Source organism: Dendrobates tinctorius, unplaced genomic scaffold, assembly GCF_039654945.1.
Source record: "Dendrobates tinctorius isolate UK_male_01 unplaced genomic scaffold, ASM3965494v1 ptg000064l, whole genome shotgun sequence".
Lineage (NCBI taxonomy): Eukaryota > Metazoa > Chordata > Amphibia > Anura > Dendrobatidae > Dendrobates > Dendrobates tinctorius.
Window position 1 is genome coordinate 54,295,127 of NW_027361732.1, and position 22,630 is coordinate 54,317,756.

General features: G+C 45.5%; 1 protein-coding gene across 2 annotated transcripts in view; it reads right to left on the reverse strand.

Moving 5' to 3' along the window:
• The window catches only part of RBM26 (RNA binding motif protein 26), a 193,445-nt gene that overhangs the window by 42,268 nt on the left and 128,547 nt on the right, over positions 1-22,630 (reverse strand). For both annotated transcript variants that reach the window (XM_073580438.1, XM_073580437.1), the window contains exons 17-18: positions 16,447-16,521; positions 2,690-2,857 (exon numbers count right to left, since the gene is read on the reverse strand). In XM_073580438.1, coding sequence (XP_073436539.1) covers positions 2,690-2,857; positions 16,447-16,521 — 243 coding nt within the window. The remainder of the gene's footprint in view (positions 1-2,689; positions 2,858-16,446; positions 16,522-22,630) is intronic.

A 22,630-nucleotide genomic window follows, 5' to 3' on the forward strand; every position in this document is an offset into this window, starting at 1 on the left:
TTTCTTTTAGTGCACATGAAAAATTCTGCTGAAATGTACTGGCTGTGTTCCTTGATGGGGATGACTTTTCTTCTATGCAGGAACGCTTTGCACGGTCCTTGTGATCCAAATATTTTTCGAAATTAAATTCTTCATCAGTTGATGATGAGGGTGAAGATGTGGCAGGACGACCAAATTCTTCTTGTTCCTCCTGACTGTTCTGCAACCCTTCCATCCTTACTGCTATTTCAAACAGAGCTTCTTTTCCTTTACTTAGCTGTTGATCATCTAGAAGAATCCGATGCATTGGGTCTACATTAACAGCTGCCAAAAGAATGTTATTTTGTAATAGTAGCTCCTCTCTCCGTTTCATTGATGTAGCAATGCCACTTGCAATTAACCCTCCTCCTTGGGACAGGCGAAACATCAGGTTCTTCCACTCCTTTAAGAAAATACCTGGCGTTAAGTCCTCTGCTTGTAATTTTTTAGTCACTGTAAATGGGTGCTCTAGCAATTTTTCCAGCTCAGTCACCTGATTCCACTGACTTTCATTTAGCGTCAGTTGAGGGTTAGCCATGTCTACAAGAAAGGTTTTCAGTTCAACCAAGTGCTGAATCATTAAGTAAGTACTGCCCCCATTGTGTGACTTGATCAATAATTGCCCCTTTTCCAGCACGTCTCTTCAAAATTGAGTCAACTTTAGGGGTTCTGGCAACAGTAGCCAATTTTCTCACCTTGCCAATCAGTGCAGCAGCATGTCCTTCTTGCAGACTGTCTCTTATAGCCAGCTGTAGCGTATGCACAACACAGCGCATGTGATGAATGAAAGAACATATTGACACAGTTTCAACAAGATCATATAAACTATCATGTTGCTGTTCATCTGAAGCAACTTCAGTTTGCTCCTCAGTTACAATACTGTGTTCCTCTATTTCAAACATTTTTGTGTCTGTGGACCCAGAATGTTCTTCTAGCTGCTGGTCACCATCATTACTCTCATTCATTAGCTTAATAGTACTTATCATATTTGAAGCATTGTCAGTTACGACAGAAAGAACTTGCTCTTTTTTAAGTTCAGTCTTGCAGAACCTTTTCCACCAAGACCTGGAGAAACTCACTGGTGTGATGAGCTTTGGTGTCTTTTACTGCCAATGTCTTGGTAACTATTTCATTTTTGTCACAAACAAATCGGACATTGATGGCAAAATAGTTCACTCTGTGACGTGTGCAGGCATCCATTTTAAGAAACAGAAAGCGTCCCTTGAGAGTTTTTTTAAGTTCTTCCTTTTGTTTAAAAGCTTCTTCGATTACTAATTTTCTAATACTCTCTCTCTCCAGAGAAACACCAAGCTTGCGGGCCATTTCCCCATTCAGACACATAAAAGCTGGTCGTGAAAATAATGAAATAGGCACACTATCCTTTACAAGCTCTATGATCTGTTTTTTAAATGTATCTACTGTCATTGTCACAGTAACTTTGTCACTGACAAAATATCTTGCAACTGATGGCTGCAAAGTTCTCTGCTCCTTTGTTTGGCTGGAAGAGCTGGGCACTGGTTCATTGGTTTGGATGCAGTCTTTCTCATCCACTGCTTTCAGTACTTCTGGATGAAAGCGCTGTAAATGTCTCTTTAGATTAGAAGCTCTGGTTGGAGCATTTTTATCTTTGCCTGAATATGCACTCATCTTGGCTTCACAGCATTTGTTTTCGTCTGGATCATTTGTCATACACTGACAGACATAATGTTTTCTATCTTGAGTGATGGTGAAATGTTCAAATACAGCTGATTTAATGTGATGCTTCTTTGACATTCTCAGGTTTTTAATTCTGCATTCACAATCCAAATGACAATTGTTTTTCCTAAAAACAATTGTACAAAATTATTGCCAGGTCGTACAACTGATATAGTGGTCAGTAATACTGTTATTATTCCTCATGTACTCACAGTTAACTGATGCAAAGTTTGTTGAAAGGATAATACTTCTTACAGTCTTCCTCTTCTGAGTAGCAGGCAGCTGTGAGATGCTTGGAAGACGCACACCTAGTATGATCTAGTCTAGAGGAGGAGCTTTACTACTAAGAATTTGCAACACATTTTCACTTTCAGTTTCATACATTGTAAGTAGGGGGGTTGGGGCAGCATGAGGTTAACCAAGTATAAGATTAGATAAGGGCAGTGGAGAACAGTGACACACAAGAAGTAAGAAATGTCTCTATCTCCAGCAGAACTGCTTATCACTGTTGTTCATAGTTTGATAGAACATATATATTTGAGTAACATTTATAAAATTCATATGAAAGTTCAATTATGAAATAAATACATTTTTTTTTAAAGCTGGAGTCGGAGTCGGTACATTTCTACCGACTCCAACCAAAACTAACTCCGACTCCACAGCCCTGGGAGTAACCCTTTAAGCATTCATAACTGGGTCATAATATGTGTCTCTATACATGGGCTACAGGTGGATGAGACACTGTACACAGATTTCCACCACTGCTCTACTGGTCATTATTTTAACCTTAAAATAAAAATGTGAGGTCCATTCCACGCCAATGTTGTCCCCTTTAGTTTGGGAGGAAATTACCTATCATGTGATGGATTTGAAGCCTACAGGAACCTGCCTGTTGACACCTTGCTTTAATAATCCATTGTGACTACTTTCAAAAGAATGGAGGACAACAGGCAAGTGACAACAAGCAGGACAGTACCTGAGATTTACTTTTAGTACTCCGCAAAGAATTTCCAGTAGATGAGACCGCTTTCAGCTCATCGCGTAGTTTGGTAATACTGTTAGTCATAGTTTCCAGCGTTTTCAAAACGTCTGCTTTGTCCTCTGCTTTCATGGCCTTATTTTTCTCCAATTTGGTTATAAGCATCTGTAATATATAAATTGATTAGACAAAAGACAATAAAAAAATAAGTGCAACCTATTACTGCACATTAGGACTACCTGACATCAATGCTAGCTACATTAACCCCTTAACGACCGCCGATACACCTTTTAACGGCGGTAGTTAAGGGTACATAAACCACAACGCCGTTAATTAACGGTGCTGTGGAAAAAGTGTATAGCGCCCCCCAGAGTCGGATTTTCTCTGGGGTCTCGGCTGCTGGGAGTCGCCGAGACCCAAGAGAACATGATTCTGGTCGGTTTTTACCGAGCCCGCTTTTGCGATCACAGTTATTAACCATATAGTAAAGAGAAATAGGGTCCCCGATCCCTCCCCAGTGGTCCTCGGGCCCTCCTGCATCCTCCGGAGGGTGCAGTCATCATCTTCAGGGAAGAAAAAGGTGGGCGCATGCTCAGCGTGCCCGACGAGATCTTCCGGTCGCCACCCGGCAGATTCCATTCATGATACATTTTGATATCTTTGATAAACCCTATCACAGTGATCAAAATAAAAAATAGTAAATAACCCCACCCCTTTATAACCCCCTTAGTTAGTGAAAAATAATGAAATAAAGAAAATATATTTATTTTCATTTTTCCATTAGGGTTAGGGTTTGGGTTGGATTAAGCGTTAGGGTTGGATTAAGCGTTAGGGGTGTGTTGAGGTTAGGTTTGTGGTTAGGGTTGGGGTTAGGATTGGGATTAGGGGTGTGTTGGGGTTAGGGTTTTGGTTAGAGTTGGGATTAGGGGTAGGGGTGTTTGGGGCTAGGGTTGAGTTAGAATTGAGGGGTTTCCACTATTTAGGCACATCAGGGGGTCTCCAAATGCAACATGGCGCCACCATTGTTTCCAGCCAATTTTGCGTTCCGAGCCCCGACGTGTGCCCAAACAGTGGTTTATCCCAACATATGGGGCATCAGCGTACTCAGAACAAATTGCACACCAACGTTGGGGGTCTAATTTCTCCTGTTACCCGTGGGAAAATAAAAAATTGGGGGCTAAAAAATCATTTTTGTGGAAAAAATTTTTTTTATTTTCACCGCTCTGCGTTATAAACTTCTGTGAAACAGTTAGGGGTTCAAAGTGCTCACCACACATCTAGATAAGCTCCTTAGGGAGTCTAGTTTCCAACATAGGGTCACTTGTGGAGGGTTTCTACTGTTTAGGCACATCAGGGGCTCTGCAAACACAACATGACGTCTGCAGACCATTCCATCAAAGTCTGCATTCCAAAACGGTGCTCCTTACCTTGCAAGCTCTGCCATGCGCCCAAACAGTGGTTCCGTCGCACATATGGGGCATCAGCGTATTCAGGACAAATTGCACACCAACTTTGGGGGTCTAATTTCTCCTGTTACCCTTGTTAAAAAAAAAATAGCAGGCTTAAAAAAAAAAAAAAAAAAAAAAAAAAAATTTGAGGAAAAAATTGTTTTTTATTTTCACAGCTCTGCGTTATAAACTTCTGTGAAGTACTTGGGGGTTCAAAGTGCTCACCACACATCTAATTAAGCTCCTTGGGGGGTCTATTTTCCCAGAATGGGGTCACTTGTGGGGGGTTTTCACTGTTTAGGCACATCAGGGGCTCTCCAAACGCGACATGGCGTCCGATCTCAATTCCAGCCAATTCTGCATTGAAAAAGTCAAACAGCGCTCTTTCCGTTCCAAGCCCTGCTGTGCGCAAAACAGTGGTTTATTCAGGAGAAATTGCACAACTAATTTTGTGGTTAATTTTCTCTGTTTACACTTGTGCAAATAAAAAAAATTGGTTATGAAGTAAAATGTTTGTAAAAAAAAAAAAAAAAAAAAAAAAAAAAAAGTTAAATGTTAATTTTTTCCTTCCACATTGCTTCAGTTCCTGTGAAGCACGTAAAGGATTAATAAACTTCTTGAATGTGGTTTTGAACACCTTGAGGGATGCAGTTTTTAGAATGGTGTCACTTTTGGGTATTTCCTGTCATATTGACCCCTCAAAGTGACTTCAAATGTGATGTGGTCCCTAAAAAAAATGGTTTTGTAAATTTTGTTGTAAAAATGAGAAATCGCTGATCAACTTTGAACCCTTATAAGTTCCAGAAAAACAATTTTGTGCTGATACGGTGTGAAATGTTATTTATTACCGTATTTTTCCGACCATAAGACGCACTTTTTACCCCAAAAATTTTGGGGGGGATGGCCAGAACATTTTTTTGATCGCTGGTCTCCCGCTGGCCAGCACGCATCGCTCCGTGTGACAGGTGGGAGACCAACGATCAGCGCGCTGGTAACTAAGCGGCGCGCAGCGCTTAGAAACCTGATGTGTACATTAGTTACCAGCGCGCTGGTGCAGGGAGCTGCTAACCAAGGTACATATCGGGTTTCTAAGTGCCGCGCGTTGCTTAGAAACCCGATGTGTACCTTGGTTATCAGCTCCCTGCACCAGCACGCTGGTAACTAAGGTACACAGTGGGTAACTAAGCGACGTGCGTCGCTTGTTACCCTCCTGTCGCTGGTGCTGATCGCTGGTGAAGCTGCCTGTTTGACAGCTCACCAGCGATCATGTAGCGACACACCAGCGACCCTGACAACGTAACGGGGCCCTAAGGCTACTTTCACACTTCCGTTTTTTTCCATCAGTCACAATCCGTTGGCTCGACGGATCCATCGCAGATTGTGAAAAACTGATGCGGCGAATTCTTTTTTCATCCGTTTCTTCCGTTTTTTGACGGATCCTTTTTTAAAAACACCCACAGACAGATAAATAGACATGGGATAGATATTATACATAGATATATCGCCATAGATATATCCATAGAGATCCATCTATGGATCCAGCTATGGATACTGCTATAGATCTATCTATGGATACAGCTATGGATCTATCTATGGATCCAGCTATGGATCCAGCTATGGTTCTATCTATGGATACAGCTATAGATCTATCTATGGATACAGCTATAGATCTATCTATGGATATAGCTATAGATCTATCTATGGATACAGCTATAGATCTATCTATGGATACAGCTATAGATATAGCTATGGATACATCTATAGATATAGCTATGGATACATCTACAGCTATATCTATGGAAATATCTTTGGATATATCTATGGATATACAGTACAGACCAAAAGTTTGGACACACCTTCTCATTCAAAGAGTTTTCTTTATTTTCATGACTATGAAAACTGTAGATTCACTCTGAATGCATCAAAACTATGAATTAACACATGAGGGTGTACACAGAGGGTGATGGAAAAGGCTGGGTGCACTTAGGAATCAAATTTCACTTTTTATTACTTCAATGAATTTGCAACTTGGCAAGTTATCTTGATTTATGGATAATCCCCCTTACTCACTTCTATTCTTTAACCTCTTCCCATCATGGCAATCTTCCATTCTTGCGCTTTTTCCTCACCTTTATGCAAGAGCCACAACTTTTTTCCATCTACAATGATGTACGAGGTGAGTTTTTTCGTTTCTTTTACTTTTCTCTTTGTTAGGATACTTGCACACTTGCGTTATGGGGGTGATTTGTGCGCTGGGCGCAGCGAAAAAAGGGCGCATGCGCCGGCAAAACCATACCAGCGCACGGCCAGTGTACCCAACGCTAAATATAGGGTACGCTGATTGCATGCAGCATCATGTGACCATAGGAGGAGCTGAACCGTCGGGGCGCAACCGGGGGGCGGAGCTTAGCAGCGGCCGAGTGTTGCGACTGATAACGCAAGTGTGCAAGTAGCCTTAGTCTGATCACTTATACTATATGCTGTGATACCACAACATTGCAGTAGTCAAAATCATGGCCTCCTATAAAAACCACAGGATTTCATAGCAGTACAGTCGTGACAGGCATGAGTGGTCTTCAGCAGCGCCTTGCCTGTCATGGCAATCCATCAGCACCCCGAAACTGCGTCGTGGGGTGGGGGCGATTGGCATGTGGTATGGTGTGCTGTAAATGCCACTGTGGGAGACTAACAGTTCTATATAAAGGCATTAACCCCTTTACCCCCAAAGGAAATTAGGCGAAAATATTGAAAATTTCCAACTTTGAGTTATTGTGCCCTTAAAATCAGAGAGATGGCACACAAAAAACTTAATAAGTAACATTTCCCACATGTTTACTTTATAGCAGCACAATTTTGGAACCAAAAATTTTTTTTGTTAGGAAGTTATAAGGGTTAAAAGTTGACCAGCGATTTCTCATTTTTACAACACCAATTTTTTTTAGGGACCACATCACATTTGAAGTCACTTTGAGGGGTCTATATGATATAAAATACCCAAAAGTGACACCATTCTAAAAACTGCACCCCTCAAGGTGCTCAAAACCACATTCAAGAACTTTATTAACCATTCAGGTGCTTCACAGGAATTTTTTGAATGTTTAAAAAAAAAAAAAATATGAACATTTAACTTTTTTTCCCAAAAAAAAATTCAAGTCCAATTTTTTTTTTATTTTACCAAGGGTAACAGGAGAAATTGGACTGCAAAAGTAATTGTGCAAATTGTCCTGAGTACGCTGATACCTGATATGTGGGGGGGACCACTGTTTCAGCGGATGGCAGAGCTCGGAAGGGAAGGAGAGCTGTTTGACGCAAAATTGGCTGGAATTGACATTGGGCGCCATGTAAGGTTTGGAGAGCCCCTGATGTGCCTGAACAGTGGGAACCCCCTACAAGTGACCCTATTTTGGAAACTAGACCCCCCAAGGAACTTATCTAGATGTGTGTTGAGCACTTTGAACCCCCCAGTGCTTCACAGAAGTTTATAACGCCCAGGTGTGAAAATAAAAAAAAATCATATTTCTCTATCGCTTCATTGGGGGACACAGGAACCATGGGGTGTATGCTGCTGCCACTAGGAGGCTGACATTATGCAGAAAAAAAAAAAGTTGGCTCCTTCTCTGCAGTGTAGACCCCACCGACAGGAAGTAGGATGTTCAGTTTAGCTTAGTGTCAGTAGGAGGTGGACACGGGTCTTTCACTAGACCCTTATCTACCTCAATGTGCGTCGTTTCTTTTCAGGTTTTCCGGAGGGATACAGTGTGAATGGTCACTACTGTACTCCCACACAGAGACTATGAGTACGGCGTGTACTGCCACCCCGTATCCTCATATGTCTGGACGGCAGGACCCAATCCCCTAGTACAGAAGCGTGCTTAGGTGTTCCAGACCCGGTCCTGGCCCACCGTCTCCCACCTACTCGCCCACCAGAGCCTGTTAGTTGGATGAGACGTGACATCCGGCAACCGTCAGGACGACTTCACCATAAAAAGATAAGTAAAGAAGAGGAGACCCCTTGTCAGGTGTAGACGGTCACTGGTAATCTAGGCCCCGGCTTATATTCGGACCTAGTCCTCCCTTTCCCCTGGCCGCTCTCCTGCCGCACTTGTGGGGAGCTCACTTCCCGGCTGAGGCCGGCGGATCATTCACCCTCCTTTCGCCGGGCGCTGTGCGCTTCAGGCTTTCCTCAGTTAGTGCCTTCCCTCAGAATAGGCGACGGTGGGCAGCAACCTGCTCTCCTCAGCGCTGTGCCCCCGCCCCACCGTTTTTCCCCCACACCGGTCTATCTTTCTGATAGGATCCGGATTATAGCTCCAGCATTTTCCGGGCCTCCGCGCTGCCCCCGCTCCGTCTGCGGTTTCCAGGGTCTAATCTAGGCCCTGCCTTCATTTGCGGCCTAGTCCTCGGTAGCTCCCCCCCCCCCCCCCCCCGTCTTCACTGTATTCGGGCGGGCTTTTTTCCCACCCGTCTCACCTCACTTCCCCGGCGCAAGCTCCGCCCTCTCTACCTGGCCTCACATGCGGCGCAGAGATAGTAGCCATCACTGCCATCTTCCTGCACCCAGAGCTGAAGTTTAGCTCCGTCCCCTTGCGGGCTGTGCAGAGCAGTGTTTTTCACAGCGTGCTCATTCTATGGCGGCGAGAAGAGTCTTCCTTGGACCTCGGCATCCTCCAGCAGTCGCATTCTCCCAGCGTGGGACCCGGTTAGGCAGGAAGGTGAAGGCACTATCTCCGCTCAGCCTAATCAGGTACGATGTGGAGTATAAGCCCCTCATAGTAAAACTAAGCAGGGCCACACTTTCCGCAGGTCCAGTGAAGGAGCAGAGAATCCATCTTTGCTAATGTGTCTCATGTGATATGCGCTATAGTCGTGCCGTACAATCGATAGTGGTATAGGGACAGTCATTAGCGTAATAGCACCCTGCAGCCGTACAGTCCCCGACGTAATAGTTCTCTGGAGCCGTACAGTCACCAACAATGGGTTTTCTGGAGCCGTATGGTTTTTGATATAATGGTACTCTGGAGTCGTGCAGTAACCGACGTTACAGTACTCTAGAGCCATACAGTCACTGACGTAGTAGTACTCTAGAGGCGTGTACTTCACTGGCATAATAGTAATCTGCTGCACAGTCTCTAGTGCATCAGTATGTCTGGTGTCATAGCATACAGAGCCATGTAGAGCCACGCTGCTGTCTACTGTAATTGCCGCATGGAGTTTGTCTGGTAGAAAGTTCCACCGCAATTGCAGATGTGCATTAATTTTCAGTAGAGCAAGACTCGACCATTGCCTCGCACATATTGATGCTGGAGCCCTGGCATAGCAACTGCTTCCATATTTACTGCTCACAGGCACTCGCCCTTCCTTTTTCTGCAGCTCCCTCCGGACGCTGGCTTCACACTGCCCTAAGCAGAATAATGAGCTGCTTCTATCTCTTCACGTCTGCAGTGTTTTGAGCTGGACTTCCAGCTGGATAGAAGTCTGTGTTACCTGGCTATTGTCGGCTGTGGCTTAGTGGATAAGGAAGCTGTCCACAACTCGCAGGTCCAGGGGTTGGAACCCTGGCGCACAATAGAGAATAGAGTTTAGTCTCTTTCTGATCCCAGACCTACTGTTCTACTGTCAAGAGAATTGACTGGTCAGAATCTGCTTTAATACAGACTTCAGGGTACGGCTTTCTACACGTGAAGCCGTTATTCTACCTAATGTCGTCAGGTATCCAGACCCAGACGGCAACACAGAAGCCGTTATTCTGCCTAAGGTCATCAAGTATCCAGGCCTAGACCGCACCGCAACACAGAAATGGCTGTCTCCTATATCCTTCTCTGGGTTCTCTCCACGCTGATTTGTTCACAGGATACTTAGAGCCGAAGGCAGCTGTGCTATATCCGCTATCCAGGCTTCAGACGCACCACCTACCAGGTACAGTGGTTGAAATGGCCGTATTACTGTGGAGACGTGTCGGGGGTTGACTGCTTCAATAGTACTGGTGTTCTATATGGTATTCAGGTAAGTCAGACGCCATCGTCTTCAGGTTTCTCATGTCCTATTGCAGCAGTATTCTATCCCTTATCAAGCACTTGGATAGTCCTCTACCAGACAGGTTTAGTCAATATACGCCATCTTTCTGGTAACTCAAGCGTACCCGAAGTCCATCGACTACACCGGCCTGGCTCTACTGTCCCATTGTCAGATGAGTCAGGAGTGCTCTCTCACGTTCCTCAGGGTCCTTTGCAGCTTTTGCCTAGCTCCCGTATAATCACCACTCGAGCTGAGGTGTCGGCATTTATTACTTCTGGCGGGCTGCAGCTGCGATTTCAAGCCTCTTTCATGAGAGTCTAAAGCCCCCGTTACACATAGCGATATCGCTAGCAATATCGCTGTAACGTCACCGATTTTGTGACGTAGCAGCGATATCGCTATGTCCGATACTTACCTCCGACTGGCTCCCCCGCTGTCTGGCGCTGATCGCGCAAGAACGTCCTCGACCGTTTCTCTTCGGGCGCTTCCTGCTGGGCTTCCTGTGCCGCCGAGCGACGCGTGGATGCGGGCGGGAGGACGTCAGGATCGCGTCGTCTGACAGGTAAGTAGCGACCCCCGACCCCTGCTATGTCGCTGGTGAGATCTGCCTATGTGGCAGCTCACTAGCGACCACTTAGCGATGCACCAGCGATCCATATTGTTGTCGAGATCGCTGGTGCATCACTAAGTGTAACGGTACCCTAAGACATCGTTCAGCTGCATATTTCATAGTCAATAACATCTGTGGTTTGTTAACAGTTAAACGTAAAAGGCTACCATGTCCAAACGCAGTGGATCTCTGTACCACAGAGCGGATCTCAGTAGCAACATAACTGGATACTCCACCTTCAGGTAGGTCAGACACTCCCGTGTCAGGTACGGATGGTCGAGGTTTACTGTGACATGATCTGGACCCTAAGTGTGAGTTGCTCCACAAGAGTTTTTGTCCCACCTTCTGATCAGTTTACAGTACCGTCCGCGGGCTATCTTTATTGCCCGGTATGTTACACCTATCATTAATGTTTGACTAATAGTAGTTTATAGGTTCTAGTATGTCCTAAGGGCCTTCGAGCTACCACAATACCTAAGCTCCTTATTTGTCGAAACTTAGCTATTCTTTCTTACAGACACCGGATAAAGCCTCCAGCAGCTCACAGATGTGACTTCTGACCGTGACTGGGACAAGTATCCCACCTCAGACAGGAGTGGGATCTCACTCTGCGCAAGTATCGACCAGGGTAGAAAGTTGCTCCAGTCTTGGATCTAAGGATGAGTCTGGTGATAACACGTTTCTTATTTCAGCTAGAATTATATTTTTCACTGTGATCTTCGGGCGCGTGTTGTCTTAGACTTAGGCACGCGGATCTACACACTGCAATCCCCCTCCCTACTCCAGAGGGTCCAGGATGGATTCGGTCGTTTACATCGTCATAAGGATTGACCTTCCTTTCATCAGCCTAGTTGTCTTTCTGGGGTCTATTTGATCTACCTAGAGACAACTTTCTTTGCAATTGACATACTCCATGTTTTGCCATGGACTTTCCTTGCTCGACTATTCACTTTTATAAGTCCAGCTAGACTATTTTTTCCCACACTCACCCTCATCCCTGTATGCTGGGTTTATCTTCCTCTTGATCTCAGTCAGAAAAGTCATCCAGTAGTCTTCAGTCTACCTGCTTAATCGAGCAATCAGTTGTTTCTTCATAGCCAACCTGTGCCTACATCGCAGCGATGAGATCCAAGTTATCCCCAGGTTCCATTCAGTACGTTTTCAGTGTTCGGTTTTTTAGCAGGTTCTCAGGGCCTGCTCTCAGGTCTTATCATATTCTCATGGAACGGACTTCAGCCGTTTCCAAACAAAGGGGCGCCTCAGTATATCTTTTTTCTCCTGAGCGCTTCACAAATTAGACTACTTCTGCGACTACAAACCCTCTGGTTCCACGTTCTCCTCCACTATGGTCCTTCCTCGCCCAGACGTTCATCCCTCAGGGATACCAACGTCGAATTCACACAGTAGTTAGCAGGGTCAACCTTCAAAGCACCCGCTGCTATAGCGTGTCCTGCCTTAGCCCCCACTCGTGTTGCAAAGTTCTATAGATGCGTGGCCTAGCTTGCTCAGAGCATTCTTTCTGGAGACCAGTCGGAAGATTTGACCGTCCTCACTGTCCAAAAAATTTTCTTGCATGGAGACATAGTTTTTCGCCTAATCGTTCCCATCTAAGGGTCCATTTGGCTTTCGATTTCATGAGCGAAATTATCCCCAAAGAGGTCCCTCACCAACTATCCGTTCCTTCCGTGTGGCTCCAATAGGCCAAATTATTAAGGAGCTCACCGGAAGGACAAGCACTCCCCTTCCTCAGGCTAAGCCTCGTCGTTCTTCAATGCTTTTTCCTTAGCATGACGTTTGGGGATCTAGGATTGAGTCCATCCTTGTTTTTTTTTCAGGAAGTAATTTTCTTCATTCAACATTTACCTTCTGTGAATCGCATGATCTTTTCCTTGCTCCATGAAGCTCTTATCCAGGTCCTGGTTTCTTCAGGGCTTTGGCGATGTCTGCTTTTGCAACGAACGGGTTCATTTTCCTTTTTCAGTTGGTATCTTTCCCTTTCAGACTCTCAACCACTCCTGGGGTCTTCCAGAGTCTGTAGCAGCTGTGGTGCACTTCCTGTGGATCAAGGGTCCACTCTCCATCATTCTGAATTCACTTTCTTTCGTCCGCCTCGGACTTTTCCTTCGTGACGCCCTCTCATCAGGCTACTTGGCCACAGCAACGGTACTTCTCAAGCTCAGGCTCGAAGTGTAGAGGTCCTCTGGCCTTCAAGTTAGAGTTCTGTTCGCGGAAACTGGTCGGCATTAGTAGGGTTGCCGGCTCAGGAAGGACTGCGTTCTTTTGAGTACGATGCACTCTGCCTGGGCAGTGTGTGTCCTCCTGACGGTACTCTTTGAGCCTTCGTCTGGCACCTATGCAGTGTGATAATATGTCCTCCACAGGTCCATAAGATTTTCAATGCCCATGCCTAGCTTCGGCAAGTGCCGATCGGGGTAAAAAAGACCTCACAGGTGACCTTGCAGGTGATGAGGGTGACTTCCTCATCCTGATGGAGATATTTGCTGTTCCCTCCCCTTGGGGACTGCTTTGGTACGTCCCATGGTTCCTGAGTCCCCCAATGAAGAGATAGAGTAAACAGGATTTTTAGTTGCTTACCGTAAAATCTGTCGTTTACAGATTGCTTCTCCTACTGCTTTCTCACTAACTGAACATCCTACTTCCTGTTGGTGGGGTATACACTGCGGAGGAGGAGCTAACTTTTTTTATTCTGCATAGTGTCAGCTTCCTAGTGTCAGCAGCATACACCCCATGGTTCCTGTGTCCCCCAATGAAGGCTCAGAGAAACAGATTTTACGGTAAGCAACTAAAAATCCTGTTTTTCTCCACAAACATGATCTTTTAGTCCCCATTTTTTTATTTTCCCAAGGGTAACAGGAGAAATTCGACCCCTAAAGTTGTTGTCCAATTTGTCCTGAGTACGCTGATACCCCATATTTGGGAGAAAACTATTGTATGGGCACACGTTGGGGTTCGGAAGGGAAGTAGTGACGTTTTGGAATGCAGACTTTGATGGAATTGTCTGCGGGTGTCATGTCACGTTTGGGGAGCCCCTGATGTTGAAATAGCACAAAATGAGGACTTAAAAATCCTACCAATAATACAAGAAATCAAGATGCAGTGGACCCATATAATTAAGATGGCAAGACAGGTGCAAGAATACCGATGAAACAACCGCTCACAGCCTACCAATACATGGAGGGGGCGGTTGCTTGGAATATTGATGCACAATAAAAACTTGTATGCGGCACTGTTCACACTGTGGCAATGCACAGCATCCAGGTTAACAGCCTAGTAGTGACACCCATCTATTAGATCAGGCAGGCTGCCCAGCGATATAAAAATAAATGCCATGTGGAGAGCCCCTGATGTGCCTAAACTGTGGAAACCCCCCAAGTGACCCCATTTTGGAAACTATACCCCCAAGGAACTTATCTAGATGTGTGGTGAGCACTTTGAGCCCCCAAGTGCTTCACAGAAGTTTAGAACGTAGAGCCATAAAAATAAAAAAAAAAAAATCATTTTTTCCACAAAAATGATATTTTTGCCCCCAATTTTTTATTTTCCCAAGGGTAACAGGAGAAATTGGACCCTAAAAGTTGTTGTGCAATTTGTCCTGAGTAGGCCGATACCCCATATGTGGGGGTAAACCACAGAGCTTGGAAGGGAAGGAGCACCGTTTGACTTTTTCAACGCAGAATTGGCTGGAATTGAGATCAGACGCCATGTTGCATTTGGAGAGCTCCTGATGTGCCTAAACAGTGGAAACCCCCCAATTCTAACTCCAACCCTAACCCCAACACACCCCTAACCCTAATCTCAGCCCTAACCCTAATGGAAAAATGGAAATAAATACATTTTTTTTAATTTTTATTATTTTTCCCTAATGAAGGGGGTGATAAAGGAGGGTTTGATTTACGATTTATGGCGGGATTTTATGTTTGGCAGCTGTCACACGCTAAAAGACGCTTTTTACTGAAAAAATAGTTTTGGCATCACCACATTTTGAGAGCTACAATTTTTCCATATTTTGACCCACAGAGTCAGGTGAGGTCTTATATTTTGTGGGACGAGTTGACGTTTTTACTGGTACCATTTTCGGGTACGTGACATTTATTAATCGCTTTTTATTCTCATCTTTGGGACGCAGAATGAACAAAAACCAGCATTTCATGCTGGGGGGGGGGGGGGCGTTTACACCGTTCCGCGTATGATATAATTGATAAAGCAGTTTTATTCTTCTGGTTAGTATGATGACAGCGATACCTTATCTATGTTGTTTTTTTATGTTTTGGAGCTTTTATGCAATAAAAACAATTTTATATAAAAAATTATTTTTGCATCACTTTATTCTGCGAGCTATAACTTCTATTTTTTGCTGATGACGCTGTATGGCGGCTCGTTTTTTGCGGGACAAGATGACGTTTTCAGTGGTACCATGTTTATTCATATATGTCTTTTTGATCGCGAATTATTGATCTTTTTGTTCAGCGGTACAATGAAAAAACATTGTTTCTTGCCTTTTTTAAGGGGTTCACTAAAGGGGTTAACTATTGGGACAGTTCTATAGGGCGGGTCGTTACGGATGCGGCGAAACTAAATGTGTATTTTTATTGGGGTTTTTTTATTTACAAAACAATAGAATTAGGGATTTTTTTTAATTTATTTAGGATTTTTTTTAATCATTTTTTACATTTTTTTTTACTTTATTATATTGTCCCACTGTGGGATATTACTATAAAGTGTCAGATCGCTGATATGACACTTAGCTGATCTGACACAGTGCTCTGCAGAGGCTTTCACAGATCCTGCTCTCAGAAGGCACTGAGAAAGCCGCCTCCCTGCAGGACCCCGAAAGCCCCCTCGGCCATATTGGATCCTGCAGGGAGGAGGCCGTCGGAGCAACGCAAGGACATCGCGTTGCTCCAAGGGTCTTAGGGATTCACGCAGGGAGTCCCCTCCCTGCACGATTCTTCCCTATGCCCCCGGTACATTGCGATCATGTTTGATCGCAGTGTGCCAGGGGTTAATGTGCCAGGAGTCAGCTGTGATAATCAGCTGACACCCGGTCACGATCAGCTGCGCCCCCCAGCGTTCTGACACTGGACAGCCACCGTACCGAGAGCCCCGCTGCTTGCTGGGAGGAAAACCGCAATTCTCCCCGGCAGACTCACTTTCAGTCATAGGGGTTGCAACAGCCCAATTTCAGTCACCTCTGTGTGAAGAGTACGGTGACTAACGCCCTTGGCACAGACTGACAGTCAACCCTAATGATAAGCCAGCTGTCAGTCAGTGACGGGAGCTGTTACAGCCAGCGACCTCTATACATACAGCAGTGACTGAATCCGTGCCGGCATCGCCTCAATGACTGAAAGAGTGAGGCTGCCAAGGGGAATAACGTTAATATCCTCCGAGCATTGAAGTTCTCAGTGACGGCTCTGCACATTGTCAGAATGCTATTTACCTGGAGATTATTCTCAGGGTAATGGTTATTTTAATTGACAGGTGCCCTTCAACTTCTGCTGAGCTCCACTTGCTAATGTTACAGGATGGCTGAATAAAGCCCTCATCAACCTGAAATACAGTTCAGCTTCTGAGGCAGCTTCAGAGACTGGGATGTTCCATTGTGTCACATGTAAGGAAGGGGTTATAGATTAGTAGAGTATGAGCTTCAATTTTTTTACCTTCTGTGTTTCTATGTGTTTTTCCAAAATTTCCTGCTTTTTCTTCCTTACATCTTGTTGAAGTTTTAACGCTTCCTATTGCAAGGGAAAAAATTGCTATTAAATGCAGGCATGAAGCAAAGGAAGAGTATAAACCCTATACTTAAAGAGAATCTGTCACCTCAATTTGGCGCTGTATGTAAATGGGTTGTGTCTGGTCCGTTGGGTGGTGTTTTGGCTCCTTCCTTCCACCCCTCCTTGGCCGCTGTAAGCAATATTTCAGGTAATTTCCTAGTTGTCATCCATATTACGTGTGTGCGCATTGCAATCTTCAATCGCGCGTGCGCAGTATGCTTTGCCCAACAGCGGGAAAAGCCGAAAAGAATTAGTATGCATGCGCCGGTGAACTATGTCCTGGAACACAGAAATGACAGCGAAATACAGTGCTCAAAAAAATTAAAGGGAACACTTAGATAACAGAATATAACTTCAAGTAAATCAAACTTCTGTGAAATCAAACTGTTCACTTAGGAAGCAACACTGATTGACAATCAAGTTCACATGCTGTTGTGCAAATGGAATAGACAACACATGGAAATTATTGGCAATTATCAAGACACCCTCAATAAAGGAGTGGTTCTGCAGGTGGGGACCACAGACCACATCTCAGTACCAGTGCTTTCTGGCTGATGTTTTGGTCATTTTTTTAATGTTGGTTGTGCTTTTATACTCATGATAGTATGAGACGGACTCTACAACCCACATAAGTGGCTCAGGTAGTGAAGCTCATCCAGGATGGCACATCAATGCGTGCTGTGGCAAGAAGGATTGCTGTGTCTGTTAGCATAGTGTTCAGAGGCTGGAGGCGCTACCAGGAGACAGGCCAGTACACCAGGAGATGAGGAGGGGGCCATAGGAGGGCAACAACCCAGAAGAAGGACCGCTACCTTCGCCTTTGTGCAAAGAACAACAGGAGGAGCACTGCCATAGTCCGGCAAAATGACCTCCAGCAGGACACAAATGTGCATGTGTCTGCACAAACTGTTAGAAATTGACTCCATGAGGATGGTCTGAGTGTCCGACGTCCACAGATGGGGGTTGTGCTCACAGCCCAACACCGTGCGGCTCTCCAAAGAAATGCCACCTCACACCATTACTGACCCACTGCCAAACCGGTCACGCTGATGGATGTTGCAGGCAGCAGATCGCTCTCCACGGCGTCTCCAGACTGTCACATGTGCTCAGTGTGAACCTGCTTTCATCTGTAAAGAGCACAGGACACCAGTGGCGAATTTGCCAATCCTGGTGTTCGGTGGCAAATGCCAAGCATCCTGCACGGTGTTGGGCTGTGAGCACGTCGGGCACTTAGACCATCCTCATGGAGTCCCAGCGCCAGGAATGGAAAATTAAAAATCCATTTTATTGTGCCATTGCATATTAAAATTCCAGCAGGTACAGCATATCTGTCGGATGACTACAGAACAACGCGTTTCGACGCCTCAGGTCTTAATCATGTTCTGACATTAAATGCAACCAACTTCCTTTTGTTGGATTCTCCCACCTGAAAAAATCAGAAGAACTTTGTTTGGTACTCCCACAATTATCATAGCAGGAGCTGCTTTGGAGCAGTCCACACATGTGCTTCTGATTTTTTCAGGTGGGAGAATCCAACAAAAGGAAGTTGGTTGCATTTAATGTCAGAACATGATTAAGACCTGAGGCGTCGAAACGCGTTGTTCTGTAGTCATCCGACAGATATGCTGTACCTGCTGGAATTTTAATATGCAATGGCACAATAAAATGGATTTTTAATTTTCCATTCCTGGCGCTGGAACTTCTTTTTTCTTTCCTATTATTGATTGACTGCCTAGTCAAATCCGTGCGCAGGATCTGGATCCTACCAGCAAGACAGTGCGGAGATGAGCTGGATTAATTTCTCTTTTTTTATCCTCATGGAGTCGGTTTCTAACCGTTTGTGCAGAAATATGCACACTTGTGGCCTGCTGGAGGTCATTTTGCAGGGCTTTGGCAATGCTCCTCCTGTTCCTCCTCGCACAAAGGCGAAGGTAGCAGTCCTGCTGCTGGGTTGTTGCCCTCCTACGGCCCCCTCCACGTCTCCTGGTGTACTGGCCTGTCTCCTGGTAGCGCCTCCAGCCTCTGGACACTACGCTGACAGACACAGCAAACCTTCTTGCCACAGCTCGCATTGATGTGCCATCCTGGATGAGCTGCACTACCTGAGCCACTTGTGTGGATTGTAGAATCCGTCTCATGCTACCACAAGTGTGAAAAAACAACCAACATTCAAAAGTGACCAAAACATCAGCCAGAAAGCATTGGTACTGAGATGTGGTCTGTGGTCCCCACCTGCAGAACCACTCCTTTATTGCAAGTGTCTTGATAATTGCCAATAATTTCCATCTGTTGTCTATTCCATTTGCACAACAGCATGTGAAATTGATTGTCAATCAGTGTTGCTTCCTAAGTGGACAGTTTGATTTCACAGAATTTTGATTTTTAAGTGTTCCCTTTATTTTTTTGAGCAGTGTATTTCCGGGACATAGTTCACCGGCGAAAGCGCACTAATGCTTTTCGGCTTTGCCCGCAGTTGGGCAAAGTATACTGCGCACGCGCATAATATGGATGACAACTACGGAAATTACCTGAAATACTGCGTACAGCGGCCAAAGAGGGTGGAGGGAAGGAGCCAAAACCCTGCCTATCAGACCAGGCACAACTCATTTACATACAGCGCCAAATTGAGGTGACAGATTCCCTTTAATAGGGGCTGTCAGAGCAGATTAAAACACAATAAGCAGATGGTGGCGGCCTAAATGGGAGTCCAGACATACAACAGCAGTGTATTCATAAAAGTAATGTTGACGTTGTGTTTTTTGCAGCTTTTTTTAATGCAAATTTTACGCTACGTCTTACAGTGCCATCAAGGTCCAAGATATCTTGGAAATCTCATGCACACATTGCTTTTTTCCCCTGACCGATTTGGAAAACCGCTGCGTTTTTGCAAACTGCAGTGTGTCACTTTGTTTAGCGCATTTGCAACATTTTTTCACCCATAGGAAACAATGGATAAGTGCAAAAACATAGGTGTCAGTTTTTGCCTCCTGGTGGCCGCAGCATAACACCCATGGTCTGTGTCCCCGAATGAGGTGAAGGAGAAGACATAGGTATCAGTTTTTTCTGTGTTTTTGGTGAAAAAATCTAAGGAAGTTAAATCATGCTTTTTGTGGGGGCACTATCAACACTCACAAGAGACAGCTAGAACAGAGCAATAAATACTCAGCAAAAAAAAAAAAAAAAATTCAGTAAAAACTGCTTTTTGTTAGCTTCCTTAGAGCCAAGAGAGCAGGTTTTGCCTATGGGGAGAAAAGAAGCCATCATTGGGGGACACAGGTTACCACGGCTGTATGCTGCTGCTAGGAGGCTGACACTATGCAAAAAGAGAAAATTAGCTCCTCCCCGGCAGTATACACCCACCGACAGGCACCAAGTACCTCAGTTGCTGTAACAAGCAGTAGGAGAAGCAACAATAACTCTGAAAATATGTACCAACCCAACAAGGGACTCGTGGGCCCAACTGTTATGAATGAGTCACCGAAGGAGGAAAAAAACAAAAATATAAGCTAAGTCCAGAAAACCGGAGAGGTTGGTAGCTATCGGATTGCAGACCCCTGATCCTATCAACAACAACTAACAGTAGCCGTGGGGGGTTCCTACGATGCCCTAGACCCCTCGATCACAGCCGGAGAACTAAATAGGCCTAAAGAAAGGGGAAATCTAAACTGCCCCAGAGCAGACCCCAAAGCAATAGGCAGCACCCAACATATAATGACGGTGAAGCAAGATGAAAACACTAACACAGATAGAAAGATAGGTTGAGCAAACGATGTGGCCCAAGCTAACTAAAAAGGACAGGATAGAAAAGCTGCTGTCTGCAATCCGTAAAAAACCCTACCAAAAAATGTCCCAACCGTCTGATAGGAAAAAAGGCCCCGAAGTCGCTAGGACTTCAAAAAGACTATATCAGCACTCAGGTAAATTCTGAAGACAGAGCAAAGAGACAAACTGATCAGAGACAAAAATGGAACTCAGCACACCCCCGACCGGGGATGGCTGAACTCCAAAAAACAAGGTAAAAAACACAAAACTAATAAGTTCAATAGCAGAGCAAAAACTTATCTTTGGGAAGCAGGAATCAGACTGGTCTCCAAGAATCCAGCAGAGAAATCACTAGCGACTCAGAAGGGCGTCGGCTGCCTTATATCCAGTCAGAATTTCCTGTTACCCAGTCATAATCCACCAGATCAGGTGTTTGGTAATCAGCCTCACTACCTTCCTTCACCAGAATAGGGAGTTCATCAGACATCGACGGTGAAGGGGAAAATGAAATCACAACACCCAACACTGTACGACTTAAACAGGGAGGGTGCTGTGTCCCCCAATGAAGGCTTCAAGAAAGATTTTACGGTAAGAACCAAAAATCCCTCTTTCTTTAGCGCCTCATTGGGGGACACAGGTTACCATAGGATGTCCCAAAGCAGTGCAAGGGTGCGAAGAGAGCTTAGGGAAATATGAAGACAGGACTTAGGTCGGCCGGTGTGCTACCGCCGCCTGCAGAACCTTCCTACCTAAGCCTGCATTAGTCGAGGCCTGGGTATGAACCTTGTAGAACCTCGCAAAGGTGTGCAAGGACGACCAGGTGGCGGCCCTGCAAAGTTGTAAAGCCGAAGCCTGGTGTCGGACAGCCCAAGAAGCAGCTACAGCCCGGGTGGAGTGGGCTCTCACTCCCGGAGGGGGCCGTTTTTCCTGAACGCGGTAAGCTTCCAGGATAGTAGAACGAACCCAGCGAGAGAGATAGTGGACTTCGGATTGACGAAAAGAAGCGGTCCTGGCCAGATAGACACCACATCCTGCTTGTGGAGTGACTTTTCCAGCGGATGAACAGGCGAAGGACAAATGGAGGGGAGCACGATGTCCTCATTGATGTGGAAGGAAGATACCACCTTGGGAAGGAAGGAGGGAACGGGCCTGAGAACGACCTTATCCGGATGAAGGATTAGGTACGGAGAACAACAGGATAAAGCCGCTAGCTCAGAAACTCTCCTAATGGATGTAATGGCAATCAGAAAAGTCACCTTCCATGAGAGAAGGGAAAGAGGAATGTCCTGGATAGGCTAGAAAGGCGCACTTTGGAGAGCGCCGAGAACGAGATTAAGATCCCACGGATCTATCGGAGAATGGTGAGGAGGGACAACGTGGGCAACTCCCTGGATGAAGGTCTTGACTTGAGGCAAGGAGGCCAGATCCTTCTGGAAAAGAATTGCCAGAGCTGAAACCTGGCCTTTGAGAGAACTGAGGGACAGGCCTGCACCTAGGCCGGATTGAAGGAAACCAAGTATGGATGGAATAGAGAACGACATTGGAAAAACATTGTTGGTAAATGCGGGAGGAGGCTGGTTTTCTAGCTCTAATCATGGTCTGAGAGACCTGGTTGGAAAAACCTGATTGCCTCAACAGCCAAGCCATTAAACTCAGAGACTGAGAACTCTGGTGGTAAAGGGGGCCTTGTGAGAGAAGATCCGGACGGTCTGGAAGTCTCCAGGGGACGTCCGAAAGCATGTTCACCAGCTCCGCATACCAAGGACGTCTTGGCCAGTATGGGGCTACCAGAATTACTGGGATGCCTTCTGATTTTATTTTCTTGACCACCCTTGGAATCAAGGCCAGTGGAGGAAACAAGTAAGGGAGTCGGAACTGAGACCACGGGATTACCAGAGCGTCGTAACAGACGGCCAGGGGATCCCTGGACCTGGCTACGAAGCGGGGAACTTTGTGGTTCATCCGAGACGCAATGAGGTCGATGTCTGGAGTGCCCCAACGCTGGCATATCTTATTGAAGACCGTGGGGTGGAGAGACCATTAGCCTGATGCTAGGCCCTGGTGACATAGGAAGTCAGCTGCCCAATTTTCCATCCCTGGAATGTGAACAGCGGAGATTGCCGGAACGTAACGCTCTGCCCAATGTAGAACCTTTGCTACTTCTGCCATTACTCGTTTGCTGTGAGTACCGCCCTGGCGGTTTATGTACGCCACAGCCGTGGCGTTGTCTGACTGGATTCGGACTGGTTTGTCCGCGAGAAGAGGCTGCCAGATGAGGAGAGCAAGGAAGATCGCTCTGATTTCCAGC